We start from the raw sequence: 25,526 nt of genomic DNA, 5'->3' as shown, positions 1-25,526 counted from the left end.
GGTCCCTCCAGTCCAGGCTCTTGTATGGGCACCTGCCCCATCTTTTGGGCCTAGAATCCACGGATTTACGGCCACTCCTGGCATAACCGTGGACAATACAAATTTTGTCCAAATGGATTACTTCCATTTATTTATAACGGACGACATCCTAAATCAGATTGTCCACGAAACAAATTTATATGCCACGCAATATATAAGGCAGAAACCTTCATCCACCCATGCCAGAGATTGGACGCCCACCAATTTGCAGGAATTAAAAAATTTTTTGGGGCTCACCCTAAATATGGGTATTGTCAAAAAGCCCTCCATTAGGTCTTACTGGTCAACAAGACCCGCCCAAGCCACCCCAGTATATTCTGCAGTAATGCCCAGGTCTCGTTATGAGACAATAATGAGGTTCCTCCACTTCAATGACAACGCACAGGCCCCCCCAAGTACCGATGCAAACCGGGATCGGTTGTTCAAAATAAGACCGCTAATAAATTCCCTGAATAATTTATTTCTGCAACTCTACACCCCTGAGCAGAATGTAAGTGTGGACGAATCCCTCCTCAACTTCCATGGCAGACTTAGCTTTCGCCAATATCTACCTTCAAAAAGGGCAAGATATGGCGTTAAGCTCTACAAATTGTGTGAAAGCGGGTCAGGATATACCACCGCCTTCAGGATTTATGAAGGGCGGGACCGCACAATAAATGTTCCTGGATGCCCCCCTGATCTTTCCACCAGCAGTAAGATTGTGTGGGAGATAATGCAGCCTCTGCTTCACAAGGGGTACCACCTGTACTGTGATAATTTTTATTCTAGTGTGCCCCTGTTTAGGCATTTGCATGCTGCAAGGACTGGGGCATGTAGTACCATGCACAAAAACAGAATTGGTTTTCCACAGCAATTAGTGGGGAAGCGCATGGTAAAGGGGGACTCCTGTGCTTATGCATCTGAGGAATTGCTGGCGGTCAAGTTCAGGGATCGCAAAGATGTGTATGTGCTAAGCACGATTCATACCGCAGGAACAGTGGCAGTGAGGGAAAGAGGGGCAACATCGGACAAGCACAAACCAGTGAGCGTGTCCGAATATAACAAGTACATGGGGGGGGTGGATTTAAGCGACCAGGTTTTACAGCCCTATTTAGTAAAACGCAAAACTAAAACCTGGTACAAAAAGGTGGCCATTTATTTGTTACACGTGGCCATCCACAACTCATTTGTGCTCTATAAAAAAAACAGAGGCAGAGACACATACCTGGATTTCCAGGAGAAAATTATTGAAGGCCTCATTTTTGATGTTCAGGACACCCGAGAATGCCCCCAGTCTGAGGATGTCACGCGACTGACTGAAAGACACTTCGTCAGTCGGATTCCCCCAACAGCAACCAGAAGCAACCCCCAGAAAAAGTGCCGCGTCTGCAGAAAAGACGGGCACCGCAAAGATTCCCGATATTTCTGTCCCTCATGTCCCTCGCAACCAGGCCTGTGCATTGAGCCATGTTTTAAAAAATACCACACTGTTCTGAATTATTAGATTTTAGTTAATTTGTTGAAAATATATTTGCCCTACATTACGTTTTTATTTTTCCCCTGATTTTACTCCAAGGGTGAGGGAGGGAATGGGTGGGGGGTGGATGTCATGTTTGATGTTTTCTAAAGTTCATCTGCTGGAGAGCTCCATTTGCATTAACCTGAAATTTCTTATTTTAGAAAACCCCAAAAAATAAATTCCCATTATACCGCTAGATGAATATTTTGGGATCTCTGCTTCAAGAGCAGATATTTTGGAAGTGTTATAGAAACTCTGTTGAGTTTTGTAAAACCAGCTTTGAAAAAAAGCGATTTGTGAAATAATCTTCTTCTATCGTCCGCCCTCCTACATCTCTATGTGATAAATAAGGCCACATATTTGGTATCCCCATGCACGGGAGAAGTGGCAGAATGTGAACGGAGATTAATTTTGACCGTGGTCTATACCGTGTGTGAAAAATGCTGGTATAAACTGACGCATTTGCTAAAAAATTGCTAATTTTATTTTGATCCATCTTATTCAAGAAACTTTCAGAAGAAAACGGGACTGTCTAAAAATATGATAAACCCCTTGAAGGAAACCTTGTGGGGTCTACTTGTGTGAATGAAGTCATTTATGGGGTGTTTCTAATGTTTCAGCAGCATTAGGCCCCCCAGAAAACAGTATGCTGCTATAAAATCAAGTGCAGAATTCCTGGACCGAAAAGGCCAAAAAGCCTCCTTTTATGCCAAGCCCTGGCACATGCCCGCACAGCGAATAAGGCACACATATTTGGTATCCCCATGCACGGGAGAAGTGGAAGAACGTGAAAGGAGATGAATTTTGGCCGTGGTCTATACCGTGTGTGAAAAATACTAGCCTAAACTGACGCATTTGCTAAAAAAGTGCTGATTTTATTTTGTTCCATCTTATTCAAGAAACTTTCAGAAGAAAACTGGACTTGCTAAAAATATGATAAACCCCTTGAAGGAAACCTTGTGGGGTCTACTTGTGCGAATGAAGTCATTTATGGGGTGATTCTAATGTTTCAGCAGCATTAGGCCCCCCAGAAAACAGTATGCGGCTCTAAAATCAAATGCAAAATTCCTAGACCGAAAAGGCCAAAAAGCCTCCTTTTATGCCAAGCCCTGGCACATGCCCCCCCATTGAATAAGGCACACATATTTGGTATCCCCATGCACGGGAGAAGTGGAAGAACGTGAAAGGAGATGAATTTTGGCCGTGGTCTATACCGTGTGTGAAAAATACTAGCCTAAACTGACGCATTTGCTAAAAAAGTGCTGATTTTATTTTGTTCCATCTTATTCAAGAAACTTTCAGAAGAAAACTGGACTTGCTAAAAATATGATAAACCCCTTGAAGGAAACCTTGTGGGGTCTACTTGTGCGAATGAAGTCATTTATGGGGTGATTCTAATGTTTCAGCAGCATTAGGCCCCCCAGAAAACAGTATGCGGCTCTAAAATCAAATGCAAAATTCCTGGACCGAAAAGGCCAAAAAGCCTCCTTTTATGCCAAGCCCTGGCACATGCCCGCACAGTGAATAAGGCACACATATTTGGTATCCCCATGCACGGGAGAAGTGGAAGAACGTGAAAGGAGATGAATTTTGTCCGTGGTCTATACCGTGTGTGAAAAATACTAGCCTAAACTGACGCATTTGCTAAAAAAGTGCTGATTTTATTTTGTTCCATCTTATTCAAGAAACTTTCAGAAGATAACTGGACTTGCTAAAAATATGATAAACCCCTTGAAGGAAACCTTGTGGGGTCTACTTGTGTGAATGAAGTCATTTATGGGGTGTTTCTAATGTTTCAGCAGCATTAGGCCCCCCAGAAAACAGTATGCGGCTCTAAAATCAAATGCAAAATTCCTGGACCGAAAATGCCAAAAAGCCTCCTTTTATGCCAAGCCCTGGCACATGCCCGCACAGCGAATAAGGCACACATATTTGGTATCCCCATGCACGGGAGAAGTGGAAGAACGTGAAAGGAGATGAATTTTGGCCGTGGTCTATACCGTGTGTGAAAAATACTAGCCTAAACTGACGCATTTGCTAAAAAAGTGCTGATTTTATTTTGTTCCATCTTATTCAAGAAACTTTCAGAAGAAAACTGGACTTGCTAAAAATATGATAAACCCCTTGAAGGAAACCTTGTGGGGTCTACTTGTGCGAATGAAGTCATTTATGGGGTGATTCTAATGTTTCAGCAGCATTACACCCCCCAGAAAACAGTATGCGGCTCTAAAATCAAATGCAAAATTCCTGGACCGAAAAGGCCAAAAAGCCTCCTTTTATGCCAAGCCCTGGCACATGCCCGCACAGTGAATAAGGCACACATATTTGGTATCCCCATGCACGGGAGAAGTGGAAGAACGTGAAAGGAGATGAATTTTGGCCGTGGTCCATACCGTGTGTGAAAAATACTAGCCTAAACTGACGCATTTGCTAAAAAATGTGCTGATTTTATTTTGTTCCATCTTATTCAAGAAACTTTCAGAAGAAAACTGGACTTGCTAAAAATATGATAAACCCCTTGAAGGAAACCTTGTGGGGTCTACTTGTGTGAATGAAGTCATTTAGGGGTGTTTCTAATGTTTCAGCAGCATTAGGCCCCCCAGAAAACAGTATGCGGCTATAAAATCAAATGCAAAATTCCTGGACCGAAAAGGCCAAAAAGCCTCCTTTTATGCCAAGCCCTGGCACATGCCCGCACAGTGAATAAGGCTCACATATTTGGTATCCCCATGCACGGGAGAAGTGGAAGAACGTGAAAGGAGATGAATTTTGTCCGTGGTCTATACCGTGTGTGAAAAATACTAGCCTAAACTGACGCATTTGCTAAAAAAGTGCTGATTTTATTTTGTTCCATCTTATTCAAGAAACTTTCAGAAGATAACTGGACTTGCTAAAAATATGATAAACCCCTTGAAGGAAACCTTGTGGGGTCTACTTGTGTGAATGAAGTCATTTATGGGGTGTTTCTAATGTTTCAGCAGCATTACGCCCCCAGAAAACAGTATGCGGCTCTAAAATCAAATGCAAAATTCCTGGACCGAAAATGCCAAAAAGCCTCCTTTTATGCCAAGCCCTGGCACATGCCCGCACAGCGAATAAGGCACACATATTTGGTATCCCCATGCACGGGAGAAGTGGAAGAACGTGAAAGGAGATGAATTTTGGCCGTGGTCTATACCGTGTGTGAAAAATACTAGCCTAAACTGACGCATTTGCTAAAAAAGTGCTGATTTTATTTTGTTCCATCTTATTCAAGAAACTTTCAGAAGAAAACTGGACTTGCTAAAAATATGATAAACCCCTTGAAGGAAACCTTGTGGGGTCTACTTGTGTGAATGAAGTCATTTATGGGGTGTTTCTAATGTTTCAGCAGCATTAGGCCCCCCAGAAAACAGTATGCGGCTCTAAAATCAAATGCAAAATTCCTGGACCGAAAAGGCCAAAAAGCCTCCTTTTATGCCAAGCCCTGGCACATGCCCGCACAGTGAATAAGGCTCACATATTTGGTATCCCCATGCACGGGAGAAGTGGAAGAATGTGAAAGGAGATTAATTTTGGCCGTGGTTCATACCGTGTGTGAAAAATGCTAGCATAAACCGACGCAATTGTTAAATTCTTGCATTTTTTTCCAATTTTGCCCACTTTAGTGAAAAAAAAAAAAATGATATATACTGACAAATGCCACTAAAACAAAGCCCTATCTGTCCTTTAAAAAGAGTGTAAAATTCAAAGATGAACTTTATTCACCTGCTGAGTTATAGTCATGTAAAGAAGCGCATAGCAAAATTGTGAAATTTGCTCTGGTCATTTAGCTGTAAAACAGCCTAGTCCTTAACCGGTTAATCTTAGTTTCGGTCACACACTTATATCTGACAATCCTCTTCTACTCACCCCTCGTCCGATGCCCATATTCTGTCCCGGCTTAGCAGCCTCCGCCGGTCCTGCCTGAGCATCCCATCTTTCTCTCGCGTATTGCGTTCCACCTTGCGTTCCACTTCTGTTTGGAGCGCGTCGGCTTCCGTTACCCTTTTGGTTCCCGTGGCGACATGAAAACAAAACATACAGTAGTACTCCCTAACAGTATACACAACCCCCAGCCAAACAACTTTCACTGATACCATCCACATTTTTCAATAAAATTAATTAAACTACGATATTATTATTTATTCATTTTTTTATTTTTAAAAACTTGCTATGCTCCAAAACATTTTTTTGTAGAGTACACAGCCTTTTTATTTTATTATATATACCTTTTATCTGTCCTCCATGTATTTATATTATGATATGTTTTATTGAATTGTACTTTTGAACTTTGACCCGCTGTTGTGTTTTCGCGGTTTTTTTGTGCAATTATCCAGTCTGAACTGGCGCTATATAAACTTGTCTCTTTTCTTCTGTAAATCTCATGCCTGATGAAAGCGCCGGTTCGGTGCTGAAACGCGTTGCAATTAAAACAGTTTTTTACAAAACTATTCACCCGATCTCAGCAATCTTATCTGTCCGCAACTATTAGCAGCGCCGTATAGATCCTCATTTTTTATCTGCAATCTTTATATAGAAGAATATAACTACTATAATACTGCCCCAATATAGAAGAATATAACTACTATAATACTGCTCCTATATACAAGAATATAACTACTATAATACTGCCCCCTATATACAAGAATATAACTACTATAATACTGCTCCTATATACAAGAATATAATTACTATAATACTGCTCCTATATACAAGAATATAACTACTATAATACTGCTCCCTATATACAAGAATATAACTACTATAATACTGCCCCCTATATACAAGAATATAACTACTATAATACTGCCCCTATATACAAGAATATAACTACTATAATACTGCTCCCTATATACAAGAATATAACTACTATAATACTGCTTTCTATATACAAGAATATAACTACTATAATATTGTCCTTATATAGAAGAATATAACTACTATAATACTGCCCCCTATGTACAAGAATATAACTACAATAATACTGCCTCCTATATACAAGAATATAACTACTATAATACTGCTCCCTATATACAAGAATATAATTACTATAATACTGCTCCTATATACAAGAATATAACTACTATAATACTGCCTCCTATATACAAGAATATAACTACTATAATACTGCTCCCTATATACAAGAATATAATTACTATAATACTGCCTCCTATATACAAGAATATAACTACTATAATAGTGCTCCTATATACAAGAATATAACTGCTATAATACTGCTCCTATATACAAGAATATAACTACTATAATACTGCTCCTATATACAAGAATATAATTACTATAATACTGCTCCTATATACAAGAATATAACTACTATAATACTGCTCCCTATATACAAGAATATAACTACTATAATACTGCCCCCTATATACAAGAATATAACTACTATAATACTGCCCCTATATACAAGAATATAACTACTATAATACTGCTCCCTATATACAAGAATATAACTACTATAATACTGCTCCCTATATACAAGAATATAACTACTATAATACTGCCTTATATAGAAGAATATAACTACTATAATACTGCCCCCTATGTACAAGAATATAACTACTATAATACTGCCTCCTATATACAAGAATATAACTACTATAATACTGCTCCCTATATACAAGAATATAATTACTATAATACTGCCTCCTATATACAAGAATATAACTACTATAATACTGCTCCTATATACATAAATATAACTACTATAATACTGCTCCTATATACAAGACTATAACTACTATAATACTGCCCCCTATATACAAGAATATAACTAATATAATACTGCCCCCTATATACAAGAATATAACTACTATAATACTGCCTCCTATATACAAGAATATAACTACTATAATACTGCCCTCTATGTACAAGAATATAAATACTATAATACTGCCCCTATATACAAGAATATAACTACTATAATACTGCTCCTATATACAAGACTATAACTACTATAATACTACCCCCTATATACAATAATATAACTACTATAATACTGCTCCTATATACAAGAATATAACTACTATAATACTGCTCCTATATACAAGAATATAACTACTATAATACTGCTCCTATATACAAGACTATAACTACTATAATACTACCCCCTATATACAATAATATAACTACTATAATACTGTCCCTATATACAAGAATATAATTACTATAATACTGCCCCTATGTACAAGAATATAACTACTATAATACTGCCCCTATATACAAGAATATAACTACTATAATACTGCCCCTATATACAAGAGTATAATTACTATAATACTGCCCCTATATACAAGAGTATAACTACTATAATACTGCCCCTATATACAAGAATATAACTACTATAATACTGCTCCTATATACAAGAATATAACTACTATAATACTACCCCCTATGTGCAAGACTATAACTACTATAATACTGCCCCTATATACAAGAATATTACTACTATAATACTGCCCCTATATACAAGAATATAACTACTATAATACTGCTCCTATATACAACAATATAACTACTATAATACTGCTCCTATATACAAGAATATAACTACTATAATACTGCCCCTATATACAAGAATATAATTACTATAATACTGCCCCCTATATACAAGAATATAACTACTATAATACTGCTCCTATGTACAAGAATATAACTAATATAATACTGCCCCCTATATACAAGAATATAACTACTATAATGCTGCCCCTATATACAAGAATATAATTACTATAATACTGCCCCCTATATACAAGAATATAACTACTATTATACTACCCCCTATATACAAGAATATAATTACTATAATACTGCCCCCTATATACAAGAATATAACTACTATAATACTGCCCCCTATATACAAGAATATAACTACTATAATACTGCTCCTATATACAAGAATAAAAAAATAACTACTATAATACTGCCCCTATATACAAGAATATTACTACTATAATACTGCTCCCTATATACAAGAATATAACTACTATAATACTGCTTCCTATATACAAGAATATAATTACTATAATACTGCCTCCTATATACAAGAATATAACTACTATAATACTGCTCCTATATACAAGAATATAACTACTATAATACTGCTCCTATATACAAGAATATAACTACTATAATACTGCCCCCTATATACAAGAATATAACTAATATAATACTGCCCCCTATATACAGGAATATAACTACTATAATACTGCCTCCTATATACAAGAATATAACTACTATAATACTGCTCCTATATACAAGAATATAACTACTATAATACTGCCTCCTATATACAAGAATATAATTACTATAATACTGCCTCCTATATACAAGAATATAATTACTATAATACTGCCTCCTATATACAAGAATATAATTATTATAATACTGCCTGCTATATACAAGAATATAACTACTATAATACTGCCCCTATATACAAGAATATAACTACTATAATACTGCTGCTATATACAAGAATATAACTACTATAATACTGATCCTGTGTACAAGAATATAACTAATATAATACTGCCCCTATATAGAAGAATATAACTACTATAATACTGCCCCCTATATAGAAGAATATAACTACTATAATACTGCCCCTATATACAAAAATATAATTACTATAATACTGCCCCCTATATACAAGAATATAACTACTATAATACTACCCCCTATATACAAGAATATAACTAATATAATACTGCCCCCTATATACAAGAATATAATTACTATAATACTGCCCCCTATATACAAGAATGTAACTACTATAATACTGCCCCCTATATACAAGAATATAACTACTATAATACTGCCCCTATATACAAGAATATAACTACTATAATACTGCCCCCTATATACAAGAATATAACTACTATAATACTGCTCCTATATACAAGAATATAACTACTATAATACTGCCCCTATATACAAGAATATTACTACTATAATACTGCCCTTATATACAAGAATATAACTACTATAATACTGCCCCTATATACAAGAATATAACTACTATAATACTGCTCCTATATACAAGAATATAACTACTATAATACTGCTCCTATATACAAGAATATAACTACTATAATACTGCCCCTATATATAAGAATATAACTACTATAATACTGCCCCTATATACAAGAATAAAATTACTATAATACTGCCCCTATATACAAGAATATAACTACTATAATACTACCCCCTATATACAAGAATATAATTACTATAATACTGCCCCTATATACAAGAATATAACTACTATAATACTGCTCCCTATATACAAGAATATAACTAATATAATACTGCTCCCTATATACAAGAATATTACTACTATAATACTGCCCCTATATACAAGAATATAACTACTATAATACTGCCCCTATATACAAGAATATAACTACTATAATACTGCCCCTATATACAAGAATATAACTACTATAATACTGCTCCTATATACAAGAATATAACTACTATAATACTGCTCCTATATACAAGAATATAACTACTTTAATACTGCTCATATATACAAGAATATAACTACTATAATGCTGCCCTCTATATACAAGAATATAACTACTATAATGCTGCCCCCAATGTACAAGAATATAACTACTATAATACTGCCCCTATATACAAGAATATAACTACTATAATACTGCCTCCTATATACAAGAATATAACTACTATAATACTGCCCCCTATATACAAGAATATAACTACTATAATACTGCCCCCTATATACAAGAATATAACTACTATAATACTGCCCCTATATACAAGAATATAACTACTATAATACTGCCCCTATATACAAGAATATAACTATTATAATACTACCCCCTATATACAAGAATATAACTACTATAATACTGCCCCCTATATACAAGAATATAACTACTATAATACTGCTCCTATATACAAGAATATAACTACTATAATACTGCTCCTATATATAAGAATATAATTACTATAATACTGCCCCCTATATACAAGAATATAACTACTATAATACTGCACCCTATATACAGGAATATAACTACTATAATACTGCTCCTATATACAAGAATATAATTACTATAATACTGCCCCCTATATACAAGAATATAACTACTATAATACTGCTCCTATATACAAGAATATAACTACTATAATACTGCCCCTATATACAAGAATATAACTACTATAATACTGCCCCCTATATACAAGAATATAACTACTATAATACTGCTCCTATATACAAGAATATAACTACTATAATACTGCCCCTATATACAAGAATATTACTACTATAATACTGCCCTTATATACAAGAATATAACTACTATAATACTGCCCCTATATACAAGAATATAACTACTATAATACTGCTCCTATATACAAGAATATAACTACTATAATACTGCTCCTATATACAAGAATATAACTACTATAATACTGCCCCTATATATAAGAATATAACTACTATAATACTGCCCCTATATACAAGAATAAAATTACTATAATACTGCCCCTATATACAAGAATATAACTACTATAATACTACCCCCTATATACAAGAATATAATTACTATAATACTGCCCCTATATACAAGAATATAACTACTATAATACTGCTCCCTATATACAAGAATATAACTAATATAATACTGCTCCCTATATACAAGAATATTACTACTATAATACTGCCCCTATATACAAGAATATAACTACTATAATACTGCCCCTATATACAAGAATATAACTACTATAATACTGCCCCTATATACAAGAATATAACTACTATAATACTGCTCCTATATACAAGAATATAACTACTATAATACTGCTCCTATATACAAGAATATAACTACTTTAATACTGCTCATATATACAAGAATATAACTACTATAATGCTGCCCTCTATATACAAGAATATAACTACTATAATGCTGCCCCCAATGTACAAGAATATAACTACTATAATACTGCCCCTATATACAAGAATATAACTACTATAATACTGCCTCCTATATACAAGAATATAACTACTATAATACTGCCCCCTATATACAAGAATATAACTACTATAATACTGCCCCCTATATACAAGAATATAACTACTATAATACTGCCCCTATATACAAGAATATAACTACTATAATACTGCCCCTATATACAAGAATATAACTATTATAATACCCCCTATATACAAGAATATAACTACTATAATACTGCCCCCTATATACAAGAATATAACTACTATAATACTGCTCCTATATACAAGAATATAACTACTATAATACTGCTCCTATATATAAGAATATAATTACTATAATACTGCCCCCTATATACAAGAATATAACTACTATAATACTGCACCCTATATACAGGAATATAACTACTATAATACTGCTCCTATATACAAGAATATAATTACTATAATACTGCCCCCTATATACAAGAATATAACTACTATAATACTGCTCCTATATACAAGAATATAATTACTATAATACTGCCCCCTATATACAAGAATATAACTACTATAATACTGCACCCTATATACAGGAATATAACTACTATAATACTGCTCCTATATACAAGAGTGTAACTACTATAATACTGCCTCCTATATACAAGAATATAACTACTATAATACTGCCCCCTATATACAAGAATATAACTACTATAATACTGCTCCTATATACAAGAATATAACTACTATAATACTGCTCCTATATATAAGAATATAATTACTATAATACTGCCCCCTATATACAAGAATATAACTACTATAATACTGCACCCTATATACAGGAATATAACTACTATAATACTGCTCCTATATACAAGAATATAATTACTATAATACTGCCCCCTATATGCAAGAATATAACTACTATAATACTGCTCCTATATACAAGAATATAATTACTATAATACTGCCCCCTATATACAAGAATATAACTACTATAAGACTGCACCCTATATACAGGAATATAACTACTATAATACTGCTCCTATATACAAGAGTATAACTACTATAATACTGCCTCCTATATACAAGAATATAACTACTATAATACTGCCCCTATATACAAGAATATAACTACTATAATATTGCCTCCTATGAACAAGAATATAACTACTATAATACTGCCCCCTATATACAAGAATATAACTACTATAATACTGCCTCCTATATTCAAGAATATAACTACTATAATACTGCCCCTATATACAAGAATATAACTACTATAATACTGCCTCCTATATACAAGAATATAACTACTATAATACTGCCCCTATATGCAAGAATATAACTACTATAATACTGCTCCTATATACAAGAATATAACTACTATAATACTACCCCCTATATACAAGAATATAATTACTATAATACTGCCCCTATATACAAGAATATAACTACTATAATACTGCTCCCTATATACAAGAATATAACTAATATAATACTGCTCCCTATATACAAGAATATTACTACTATAATACTGCCCCTATATACAAGAATATAACTACTATAATACTGCCCCTATATACAAGAATATAACTACTATAATACTGCCCCTATATACAAGAATATAACTACTATAATACTGCTCCTATATACAAGAATATAACTACTATAATACTGCTCCTATATACAAGAATATAACTACTTTAATACTGCTCATATATACAAGAATATAACTACTATAATGCTGCCCTCTATATACAAGAATATAACTACTATAATGCTGCCCCCAATGTACAAGAATATAACTACTATAATACTGCCCCTATATACAAGAATATAACTACTATAATACTGCCTCCTATATACAAGAATATAACTACTATAATACTGCCCCCTATATACAAGAATATAACTACTATAATACTGCCCCCTATATACAAGAATATAACTACTATAATACTGCCCCTATATACAAGAATATAACTACTATAATACTGCCCCTATATACAAGAATATAACTATTATAATACTACCCCCTATATACAAGAATATAACTACTATAATACTGCCCCCTATATACAAGAATATAACTACTATAATACTGCTCCTATATACAAGAATATAACTACTATAATACTGCTCCTATATATAAGAATATAATTACTATAATACTGCCCCCTATATACAATAATATAACTACTATAATGCTGCACCCTATATACAGGAATATAACTACTATAATACTGCTCCTATATACAAGAATATAATTACTATAATACTGCCCCCTATATACAAGAATATAACTACTATAATACTGCTCCTATATACAAGAATATAATTACTATAATACTGCCCCCTATATACAAGAATATAACTACTATAATACTGCACCCTATATACAGGAATATAACTACTATAATACTGCTCCTATATACAAGAGTGTAACTACTATAATACTGCCTCCTATATACAAGAATATAACTACTATAATACTGCCCCCTATATACAAGAATATAACTACTATAATACTGCTCCTATATACAAGAATATAACTACTATAATACTGCTCCTATATATAAGAATATAATTACTATAATACTGCCCCCTATATACAAGAATATAACTACTATAATACTGCACCCTATATACAGGAATATAACTACTATAATACTGCTCCTATATACAAGAATATAATTACTATAATACTGCCCCCTATATACAAGAATATAACTACTATAATACTGCTCCTATATACAAGAATATAATTACTATAATACTGCCCCCTATATACAAGAATATAACTACTATAAGACTGCACCCTATATACAGGAATATAACTACTATAATACTGCTCCTATATACAAGAGTATAACTACTATAATACTGCCTCCTATATACAAGAATATAACTACTATAATACTGCCCCTATATACAAGAATATAACTACTATAATATTGCCTCCTATGAACAAGAATATAACTACTATAATACTGCCCCTATATGCAAGAATATAACTACTATAATACTGCTCCTATATACAAGAATATAACTACTATAATACTGCCCCCTATATACAAGAATATAACTACTATAATACTGCTCCTATATACAAGAATATAACTACTATAATACTGCTCCTATATACAAGAATATAACTACTATAATACTGCCCCCTATATACAAGAATATAACTACTATAATACTGCACCCTATATACAGGAATATAACTACTATAATACTGCTCCTATATATAAGAATATAATTACTATAATACTGCTCCTATATATAAGAATATAATTACTATAATACTGCCCCCTATATACAAGAATATAACTACTATAATACTGCACCCTATATACAGGAATATAACTACTATAATACTGCTCCTATATACAAGAATATAACTACTATAATACTGCCCCTATGTACAAGAATATAACTACTATAATACTGCCCCTATATATAAGAATATAACTCTTATAATACTGCCCCTATATACAAGAATATAGCTACTATAATACTGCCCCTATATACAAGAATATAGCTACTATAATACTTCCCCTATATAGAAGAATATAACTACTATAATACTGTCCCAATATAGAAGAATATAACTACTATAATACTGCTCCTATATACAAGAATATAATTACTATAATACTGCTCCTATATACAAGAATATAACTACTATAATACTGCTCCCTATATACAAGAATATAACTACTATAATACTGCCCCCTATATACAAGAATATAACTACTATAATACTGCCCCTATATACAAGAATATAACTACTATAATACTGCTCCCTATATACAAGAATATAACTACTATAATACTGCTCCCTATATACAAGAATATAACTACTATAATATTGTCCTTATATAGAAGAATATAACTACTATAATACTGCCCCCTATGTACAAGAATATAACTACAATAATACTGCCTCCTATATACAAGAATATAACGTCTATAATACTGCTCCCTATATACAAGAATATAATTACTATAATACTGCTCCTATATACAAGAATATAACTACTATAATACTGCCTCCTACATACAAGAATATAACTACTATAATACTGCTCCCTATATACAAGAATATAATTATAATACTGCCTCCTATATACAAGAATATAACTACTATAATACTGCTCCTATATACAAGAATATAACTGCTATAATACTGCTCCTATATACAAGAATATAACTACTATAATACTGCTCCTATATACAAGAATATAATTACTATAATACTGCTCCTATATACAAGAATATAACTACTATAATACTGCTCCCTATATACAAGAATATAACTACTATAATACTGCCCCCTATATACAAGAATATAACTACTATAATACTGCCCCCTATATACAAGAATATAACTACTATAATACTGCCCCTATATACAAGAATATAACTACTATAATACTGCTCCCTATATACAAGAATATAACTACTATAATACTGTCCTTATATAGAAGAATATAACTACTATAATACTGCCCCCTATGTACAAGAATATAACTACTATAATACTGCCTCCTATATACAAGAATATAACTACTATAATACTGCTCCCTATATACAAGAATATAATTACTATAATACTGCCTCCTATATACTAGAATATAACTACTATAATACTGCTCCTATATACATAAATATAACTACTATAATACTGCTCCTATATACAAGACTATAACTACTATAATACTGCCCCCTATATACAAGAATATAACTAATATAATACTGCCCCCTATATACAAGAATATAACTACTATAATACTGCCTCCTATATACAAGAATATAACTACTATAATACTGCCCTCTATGTACAAGAATATAAATACTATAATACTGCCCCTATATAAAAGAATATAACTACTATAATACTGCCCCCTATATACAAGAATATAACTACTGTAATACTGCTCCTATATACAAGAATATAACTACTATAATACTGCTTCCTATATACAAGAATATAACTACTATAATACTGCTCCTATATACAAGAATATAACTACTATAATACTGCTCCTATATACAAGAATATAACTACTATTATACTGCCCCCTATATACAAGAATATAACTAATATAATACTGCCCCCTATATACAGGAATATAACTACTATAATACTGCCTCCTATATACAAGAATATAACTACTATAATACTGCTCCTATATACAAGAATATAACTACTATAATACTGCCTCCTATATACAAGAATATAATTACTATAATACTGCCTCCTATATACAAGAATATAATTACTATAATACTGCCTCCTATATACAAGAATATAATTACTATAATACTGCCTCCTATATACAAGAATATAATTACTATAATACTGCCTGCTATATACAAGAATATAACTACTATAATACTGCCCCTATATACAAGAATATAACTACTATAATACTGCTGCTATATACAAGAATATAACTACTATAATACTGCTCCTGTGTACAAGAATATAACTAATATAATACTGCCCCCTATATACAAGAATATAACTACTATAATACTGCCCCTATATACAAAAATATAATTACTATAATACTGCCCCCTATATACAAGAATATAACTACTATAATACTACCCCCTATATACAAGAATATAACTAATATAATACTGCCCCCTATATACAAGAATATAATTACTATAATACTGCCCCCTATATACAAGAATGTAACTACTATAATACTGCCCCCTATATACAAGAATATAACTACTATAATACTGCCCCTATATACAAGAATATAACTACTATAATACTGCCCCCTATATACAAGAATATAACTACTATAATACTGCTCCTATCTACAAGAATATAACTACTATAATACTGCCCCTATATACAAGAATATTACTACTATAATACTGCCCTTATATACAAGAATATAACTACTATAATACTGCCCCTATATACAAGAATATAACTACTATAATACTGCTCCTATATACAATAATATAACTACTATAATACTGCTCCTATATACAAGAATATAACTACTATAATACTGCCCCTATATATAAGAATATAACTACTATAATACTGCCCCTATATACAAGAATAAAATTACTATAATACTGCCCCTATATACAAGAATATAACTACTATAATACTACCCCCTATATACAAGAATATAATTACTATAATACTGCCCCTATATACAAGAATATAACTACTATAATACTGCTCCCTATATACAAGAATATAACTAATATAATACTGCTCCCTATATACAAGAATATTACTACTATAATACTGCCCCTATATACAAGAATATAACTACTATAATACTGCCCCTATATACAAGAATATAACTACTATAATACTGCCCCTATATACAAGAATATAACTACTATAATACTGCTCCCTATATACAAGAATATTACTACTATAATACTGCCCCTATATACAAGAATATAACTACTATAATACTGCCCCTATATACAAGAATATAACTACTATAATACTGCCCCTATATACAAGAATATAACTACTATAATACTGCTCCTATATACAAGAATATAACTACTTTAATACTGCTCATATATACAAGAATATAACTACTATAATGCTGCCCTCTATATACAAGAATATAACTACTATAATACTGCTCCTATATACAAGAATATAACTACTTTAATACTGCTCATATATACAAGAATATAACTACTATAATGCTGCCCTCTATATACAAGAATATAACTACTATAATGCTGCCCCCTATGTACAAGAATATAACTACTATAATACTTCCCCTATATACAAGAATATAACTACTATAATACTGCCCCTATATACAAGAATATAACTATTATAATACTACCCCCTATATACAAGAATATAACTACTATAATACTGCCCCCTATATACAAGAATATAACTACTATAATACTGTCCCCTATGTTCAACAATATAACTACTATAATGCTGGTCCTATATACAAGAATATAACTACTATAATACTACCCCCTATATACAAGAATATAACTACTATAATACTACCCCCTATATACAAGAATATAACTTCTATAATACTGCCCCCTATATACAAGAATATAACGACTATAATACTGCCCCTATATACAAGAATATAACTACTATAATACTGCCCCCTATATACAAGAATATAACTACTATAATACTACCCCCTATATACAAGAATATAACTACTATAATACTACCCCCTATATACAAGAATATAACTACTATAATACTGTCCCCTATGTACAAGAATATAACTACTATAATACTGCTCCTATATACAAGAATATAACTACTATAATACTACCCCCTATATACAAGAATATAACTACTATAATACTGCCCCTATATACAAGAATATAACTACTATAATACTGTCCCCTATGTTCAAGAATATAACTACTATAATACTGCCCCTATATACAAGAATATAACTACTATAATACTGCTCCCTATATGCAAGAATATAACTACTATAATACTGCCCCCTATATACAAGAATATAACTACTATAATACTGCTCCTATATACAAGAATATAACTACTATAATACTGCCCCCTATGTACAAGAATATAACTACTATAATACTGCTCCTATATACAAGAATATAACTACTATAATACTGCCCCTATATACAAGAATATAACTACTATAATACTACCCCCTATATACAAGAATATAACTACCGTAATACTGCCCCCTATATACAAGAATATAACTACTATAATACTGCTCCTATATACAAGAATATAACTACTATAATACTGCCCCTATATACAAGAATATAACTACTATAATACTGCCCCCTATATACAGGAATATAACTACTATAATACTGCCCCTATATACAAGAATATAACTTCTATAATACTGGTCCTATATACAAGAATATAATTACTATAATACTGCCCCTATATACAAGAGTATAACTACTATAATACTGATCCTATATATAAGAATATAACTACTATAATACTGCCCCCTATATACAAGAATATAACTACTATAATACTGCCCCTATATACAAGAATATAACTACTATAATACTGCCCCTATGTACAAGAATATAACTACTATAATACTGGTCCTATATACAAGAATATAACTACTATAATACTGCCCCTATATACAAGAATATAACTACTATAATACTGCTCCCTATGTACAAGAATATAACTACTATAATACTGCCCCTATATACAAGAATATAACTACTATAATACTGCCCCCTATATAAGAATATAACTACTATAATACTGCCCCCTATATACAAGAATATAACTACTATATTACTGCCCCTATATACAAGAATATAACTACTATAATACTGCTCCCTATATACAAGATTATAACTACTATAATACTGCCCCTATATACAAGAATATAACTACTATATTACTGCCCCTATATACAAGAATGTAACTACTATAATACTGCTCCTATATACAGGAATATAACTACTATAATACTGCCCCCTATATACAGGAATAGAACTACTATAATACTGCTCCCTATATACAAGAATATAACTACTATGATACTGCCCCCTATATACAAGAATATAACTACTAGAATACTGCCCCCTATATACAAGAATATAGCTACTATAATACTCTCCCTATATACAAGAATATAACTACTATAATACTGGTCCTATATACAAGAATATAATTACTATAATACTGCCCCTATATACAAGAATATAACTACTATAATACTGCTCCTATATATAAGAATATAATTACTATAATACTACATCACATTGTTTTCGTCTCTTTCTTGCAGCGATGATGAGGACACGTTTAAAATCCTCGTGGCGACTGACATTCATCTGGGCTACATGGAAAAAGACGCAGTGAGAGGGAATGATAGTTTTGTAGCTTTCGATGAGATTCTGAAACTGGCGAAGGATAATGAAGTAAGTGCTCTATAATTGCTACTAATCGCTTCTCACATGTAAGAGACCGCCATGGAGAACCCGTATTCTTCTGTCTCCTTTGTCAGGCATTATTGTTCTTGCTTTACTTTCATTCTAATTACTATGAAATTGCTATAGACCCAGGGGACGAAGAAAAAGAGCGTGTCTATACTTCCCGAGCACAACTGGCCATTCAAAAATATGATCATTATATCTAGAATGTCTTGTGATGTAGTCCTGGACAGTGTGTAGTCTGTAAGATGGGCTGATTCTTAAAGGGAACCTGTCACCAGCATTTCACCTATTGAACTCTACTCGCCCCTCTCTGGCCTTCTGTCAAAAGTTAATTGCCGTTATCCCGTCTCCTAAACTCCTCCTTTGACCGTAAATAACGGTCTGCAAACATTTTGCGCCTTTTATGGTAATAATCCAGCAGTCTAGTTCGTTCCTCTTCTTATGCCCGCCCACCGCCGAAAACTGGCCAGCCCTGAATGCCGAAATCTTGTCTGAGATAGCGTGTATGTGCCGACACTCTTCCCTAGTTTGTCAGGTCCTCCAATTTAGTTACTGCGCATGCGCCGCTATGGTGTCCCGTTGTGCGCACGCACCAGAACAGTACATCGATGAGCAAGCGTGGGATTTTGTGTGTGCTGGGGGGGGGGGGGAGAGGTGAGGAGTTGTCAATCAAAAGAAAGGAGGCGGGGTTAACTCGCAAAGGCTTGAGGAATGAAGATATGACTCTTTTTGAATGAAGATATGACTTTTTTTATTCTAATTAGCATACGGCACTGGAACACTAAAAAATTTAATACGAAAGGTTAGGGATGTCACGATACCAGAATTTGGACTTCAATACCGATACTTCGTGTAGTATTGCGATTTAGAATTCCAAAACGATACTTTGCCAACAGTAATAATAAAAAAAAAAGTTCTTCCATTTTCTTATGTGAGGCGCGAGGTGTGATGATGAATTTAACCTCCACGTGCCTCACATTAATAGTAATTAACCCCATCATGTTTCTCAGTCATAATGGGTTAATGTGTAAGGTACATGATGGGGTGAATTACTATTAATGTGAGGCACATGGAGGTTAAATTCATCGCACCTCGTGCCTTACATTAATAAGTGAAGTTTTTATTTTATTTTTTTACAGCATACACATCATAAATGCCGCAATAAAATTGTTGTGCAGGTTATTACGGCCGCGCCAATACCCAATATGTATATGTTTTATGTATAAGCATGTATTTTAAATGTTTCTCGTAAAAAAAGGTGTAAGTGTATTTTTTTTTATTTTTTATTATTTTATGTTTTTACTTTATTTTTAAACTTGAATGTACTGGCATATATCTATATACTGATAGTACACAGGCAGTTGTTAGGACATACCTAAATATTCCCTAACAGGAAATATGGTCAGACAGCCCTGGGGTCCTTCAATAGAACCTGGGCTGTCTGCCCATATATGGTATGGCCCTCGATCGCGTCACTGGAATTCCCTGTGACACGATCCAGGGGCATCCCCCTTCTAATTTTCCCCTGAATGCTGCAGTCAGCTTTGATGGCAGCATTCAGGGAAATAGCAGCGCAGATGAGGTTTCTCTGATCTCCGCCGTTATAGAGCGGGGCTGCGGCTGTGTGATACAGCCATTGCCCCGCTCCTGACACTAAGTGCACGCGCGGTCAGCATGAGGTGATGCGGCCGGCGCTGCACTAATGAGCGGCGGTTCAGACACTGAAGACAGAACATGGGGGTGTTTTGTAGTGCGGCCGCCATGTTCTGTCTTCAGTGCCGCCGCTCATTAGTGCAGCGCCGGCCGCATCGCATTGTCCTGACGGCGCGCACTTGTCAGGACTCAGGAGTGGTGCAATGACTGTATTACACAGCCGCAGCCCCGCTCTCATACATTCATGTATTACTATACTGAGCTGTGCGGCCGCACAGCTTCGTATCGAAATACATGAAACAACGGTATCGAACCGTTTGGGGATGCACAGTATCGAAACAGTATCGAAGTTTCGATGCATCGTGCATCCCTACTAAAGGTACAGAGACTGCACAGAAGATAATTATAGGTTACATAAAAAAGATTTTTTTTCCCCACTTCCACCAGGTATTGTTGGTTTACTAGGTGAAATGCTGATGACATGTTCCCTTTAAAGTGAGTGTCTCTGTTTTAAAGGGGTCGTCCAGTTTATAAAACCCTTTTTAAATACCTTATTAGAGAATTCTGAGTTAATAGAGGGGGGGGGGGGTACTCTGTTCAGGATCCTCATCTCTTGGCTAGGCTGGAGAGCAGCTACAAAGAGTGTTTCTCGCTCTGGGCGACCTGACCTGTCCTGTTCTTTCCTGCATTGCACAGACAACCCATCAATATGAATGGGTGCTGTGTAATGCTTAATTTCCCCTGTAGGGGTGCTGCAGGGAAATAGAACATTTACTGCCAGGTTTCCCCAAGCATTACAGCTGATTGCTGTGGGTCCCAGCAGGGGGACACTTTGTGATCAACTTATCGTCAAGAAAACCTTTTAACAAGAAGGGATTGTCTAAAGTGAAGGAGCCCTTTAACTTCAGCTTGTTTTTAGGTTTCTGTGCCGATTTCTTGGGTCACAAGAAGAGTCTCCATCTGACGGACAGACGTAGTAAAATGATGCATTTCTGCCTGCCTGCAACCAATGCTAGCGAGAGCTTAGGAGCTTTCTGCATACGGTTTTCTCCTTGGGTTCATAATTTTTTTTCTACTTTCTATTTTTTTTTAAAAATGTAAAAAAAAAAATGGTCAACAAAATTGTAAAAATAAATTAAAAAAAGGGAAAGTGCAGTTTTTACCCCTTAGTGACCAAGCTATTTTTTACGTTTTTCCATCGTCTCATTCAAGGAGCTATAACTTCTTTATATTTGCGTCGACATAGCTGTATAAGGTCTTATTTTTTGCGGGACAAGTTGTATTTTTTAATAGCACCATCTTGGGATACATAGGATTTATTAATTAACTTTTTTTGGGGGGAATAGAAAAAAAAAAGATAAATTTTGGCACTTTTGTTTGCGTCCTAAATTAATGATGTTTACCTTGTGGTATAAATAACACAATAACTTTATTCAGCGGGTTGTTGCAATTGCAACGATACCAAATTTATATAGATTTTGTATGTTTTACTACTTTTACCTAGTAAAAATAGTTTTTTTTCAAAATTATTTGTTTTTGTGTCTCCATATTTCAGGAGTCATAACTTTTTATTGTTCCGCCGATGCAGCTGTATGAGGGCTTTTTGTTTGCAGAACGTCTTGTAGTTTTTATTGTTACCATTTTGGAGAATATGCGACATTTTGATCACTTTTATCACATTTTTTTTTTAAGGCAGGATTCACAGAAAACAGCAATTTTTGCATTGTCTTTTATTTATTTTTTTCACGGCGTTCACTGTGCGGGCATAACTAGTGGCAGACCTGGGGGCCTTTATTAGGCTCTCCCCGGCTGCCATAGAAGCCACGACACCCTGCAATCTTACGCATGGTGCCGGTGGAGTGAGAGAGGGAGCTCCCTCTCTCCAAAACCACTCGGATGCAGTGCTCGCTATTGCATTGGTATAAATCTCGTTAGTGGCCGCAGTAAAAACACTAATGATATATATATATATATTAGGGCTGGGCAATTATGCTCTAAATTAAAATCACGATTAATTGCACATGTAACCTCGATTACGATTAATGAACGAGTATTTAGGCCACGCCCCATTTACAAGACACGCCCCATTTTGCATGCCACACACCCTATTTTGCATATCACGAAATTGAATTTTGGTTATTTCTTGATCAATTGACCAGACCTACCTCATAGTTCACTGACAACAAGTTCGGGTGATGGGTGTGCAGATGCTCAACTACTAAAGGGCAACTAAACATTTAACAAACTTCTGACATGTCATAGTGACATGTCAGAAGATTCGATTGGTGGGGGACCGAGCACTGAGATCCCCACCCATCGCTAAAACAAAGCATCTTAAGCCCTCGTGTGAGCGCTCAGCCGCTTCTTGTCTGTTCGACTTTTTCCAGAATTGAATGTATCGGAGTACGGGCTCAATAGAAAGTCTATGATCCCGTACTCCGATACATTTATTTCCGGAAAAATGAGCGCTTCAGCTGCGTCGTTTTAGCGATTGGTGGGGGTCTCAGTGCTCGGACCCCCACCAATCAAAACTTCTGACATGTCAGAAGTTTGTTTAAACATTTAGTTTAGTTACCCTTTATAGCTGGGAATTTTTTTCTGATGAGAGAGCGCATATCTTTGCAATGTTAAAATATTTCAAGGAAACCCCACAGATTTATTTATGGTTATGTATTTAATATTTAGTCCAATTGAAATCATATTATACATTGCTTGATGGCGTCTTATGTCGTCAGACGTCTCATACATTGCCTTATAAAAATGTCACATTTCTTATATTCAAAGGTCAAAACCACAATACTTGCTGAGCTTCCAGATACATAGTATAATATATATAACTGCTACCCTCGGCTGGTATATAATGCATTAGACACCCTGTATATACATGTGCATATAGCAGACATACGTGAGCAGGATGCATAATGTAGTATATACAGACCGGTGGCTGTTATATATGTTACTATGACTCTACTGTATATAATACACCCTTTGAGCCTGCTGTATACTACTAGCATACAGAAGGTTTAGAGTCAGGGGGGTATACATGCAGCATGAAGCGCTGAGCCGCTTAGTTTCTGATTGGGTTTTAGTTGAAAGCTGATGTAACGGTGTACGGGCTTAATAGAAGGTCTATGAGCTTGTACACCCACTGATGAGAAACCAAGCGGCTCAGCACTCACTCGAGCGTTTCTGCCTCATCGTTTTAGCGATCGGTGGGGGTCTCAGTGCTTAGACCCCCACCGATCAAACTTATGACATGTCACTATGACATGTCAGAAGTTTTCTGAAAGTACAGGTACACTTTAATGATGCAGCCTAGTATGGGCCTTAGGGCTCAGACGCCATTTTTAAATCTGAAGTGTTACTTTATGGTAATAACTTTGGAAT

At 34.0% G+C, this 25,526-nt stretch overlaps 1 protein-coding gene across 3 annotated transcripts in view; it reads left to right on the top strand.

Moving 5' to 3' along the window:
* MRE11 (MRE11 double strand break repair nuclease) overlaps positions 1-25,526 on the top strand; it is a 297,684-nt gene that overhangs the window by 13,748 nt on the left and 258,410 nt on the right. For all 3 annotated transcript variants that reach the window (XR_012881284.1, XM_075851486.1, XM_075851485.1), the window contains one exon: positions 20,339-20,471. Coding sequence is in view for 2 of the 3 variants with exons in the window: in XM_075851486.1 (XP_075707601.1) it covers positions 20,339-20,471 (133 nt within the window). In the remaining variant the exon portion in view is untranslated. The remainder of the gene's footprint in view (positions 1-20,338; positions 20,472-25,526) is intronic.

The sequence above is a fragment of the Rhinoderma darwinii genome, chromosome 2, assembly GCF_050947455.1.
Source record: "Rhinoderma darwinii isolate aRhiDar2 chromosome 2, aRhiDar2.hap1, whole genome shotgun sequence".
Taxonomy (NCBI): Eukaryota; Metazoa; Chordata; class Amphibia; order Anura; family Rhinodermatidae; genus Rhinoderma; species Rhinoderma darwinii.
The sequence above is the reverse complement of the archived record's forward strand: the minus strand, read 5'-3'. Positions and strand labels throughout refer to the sequence as shown.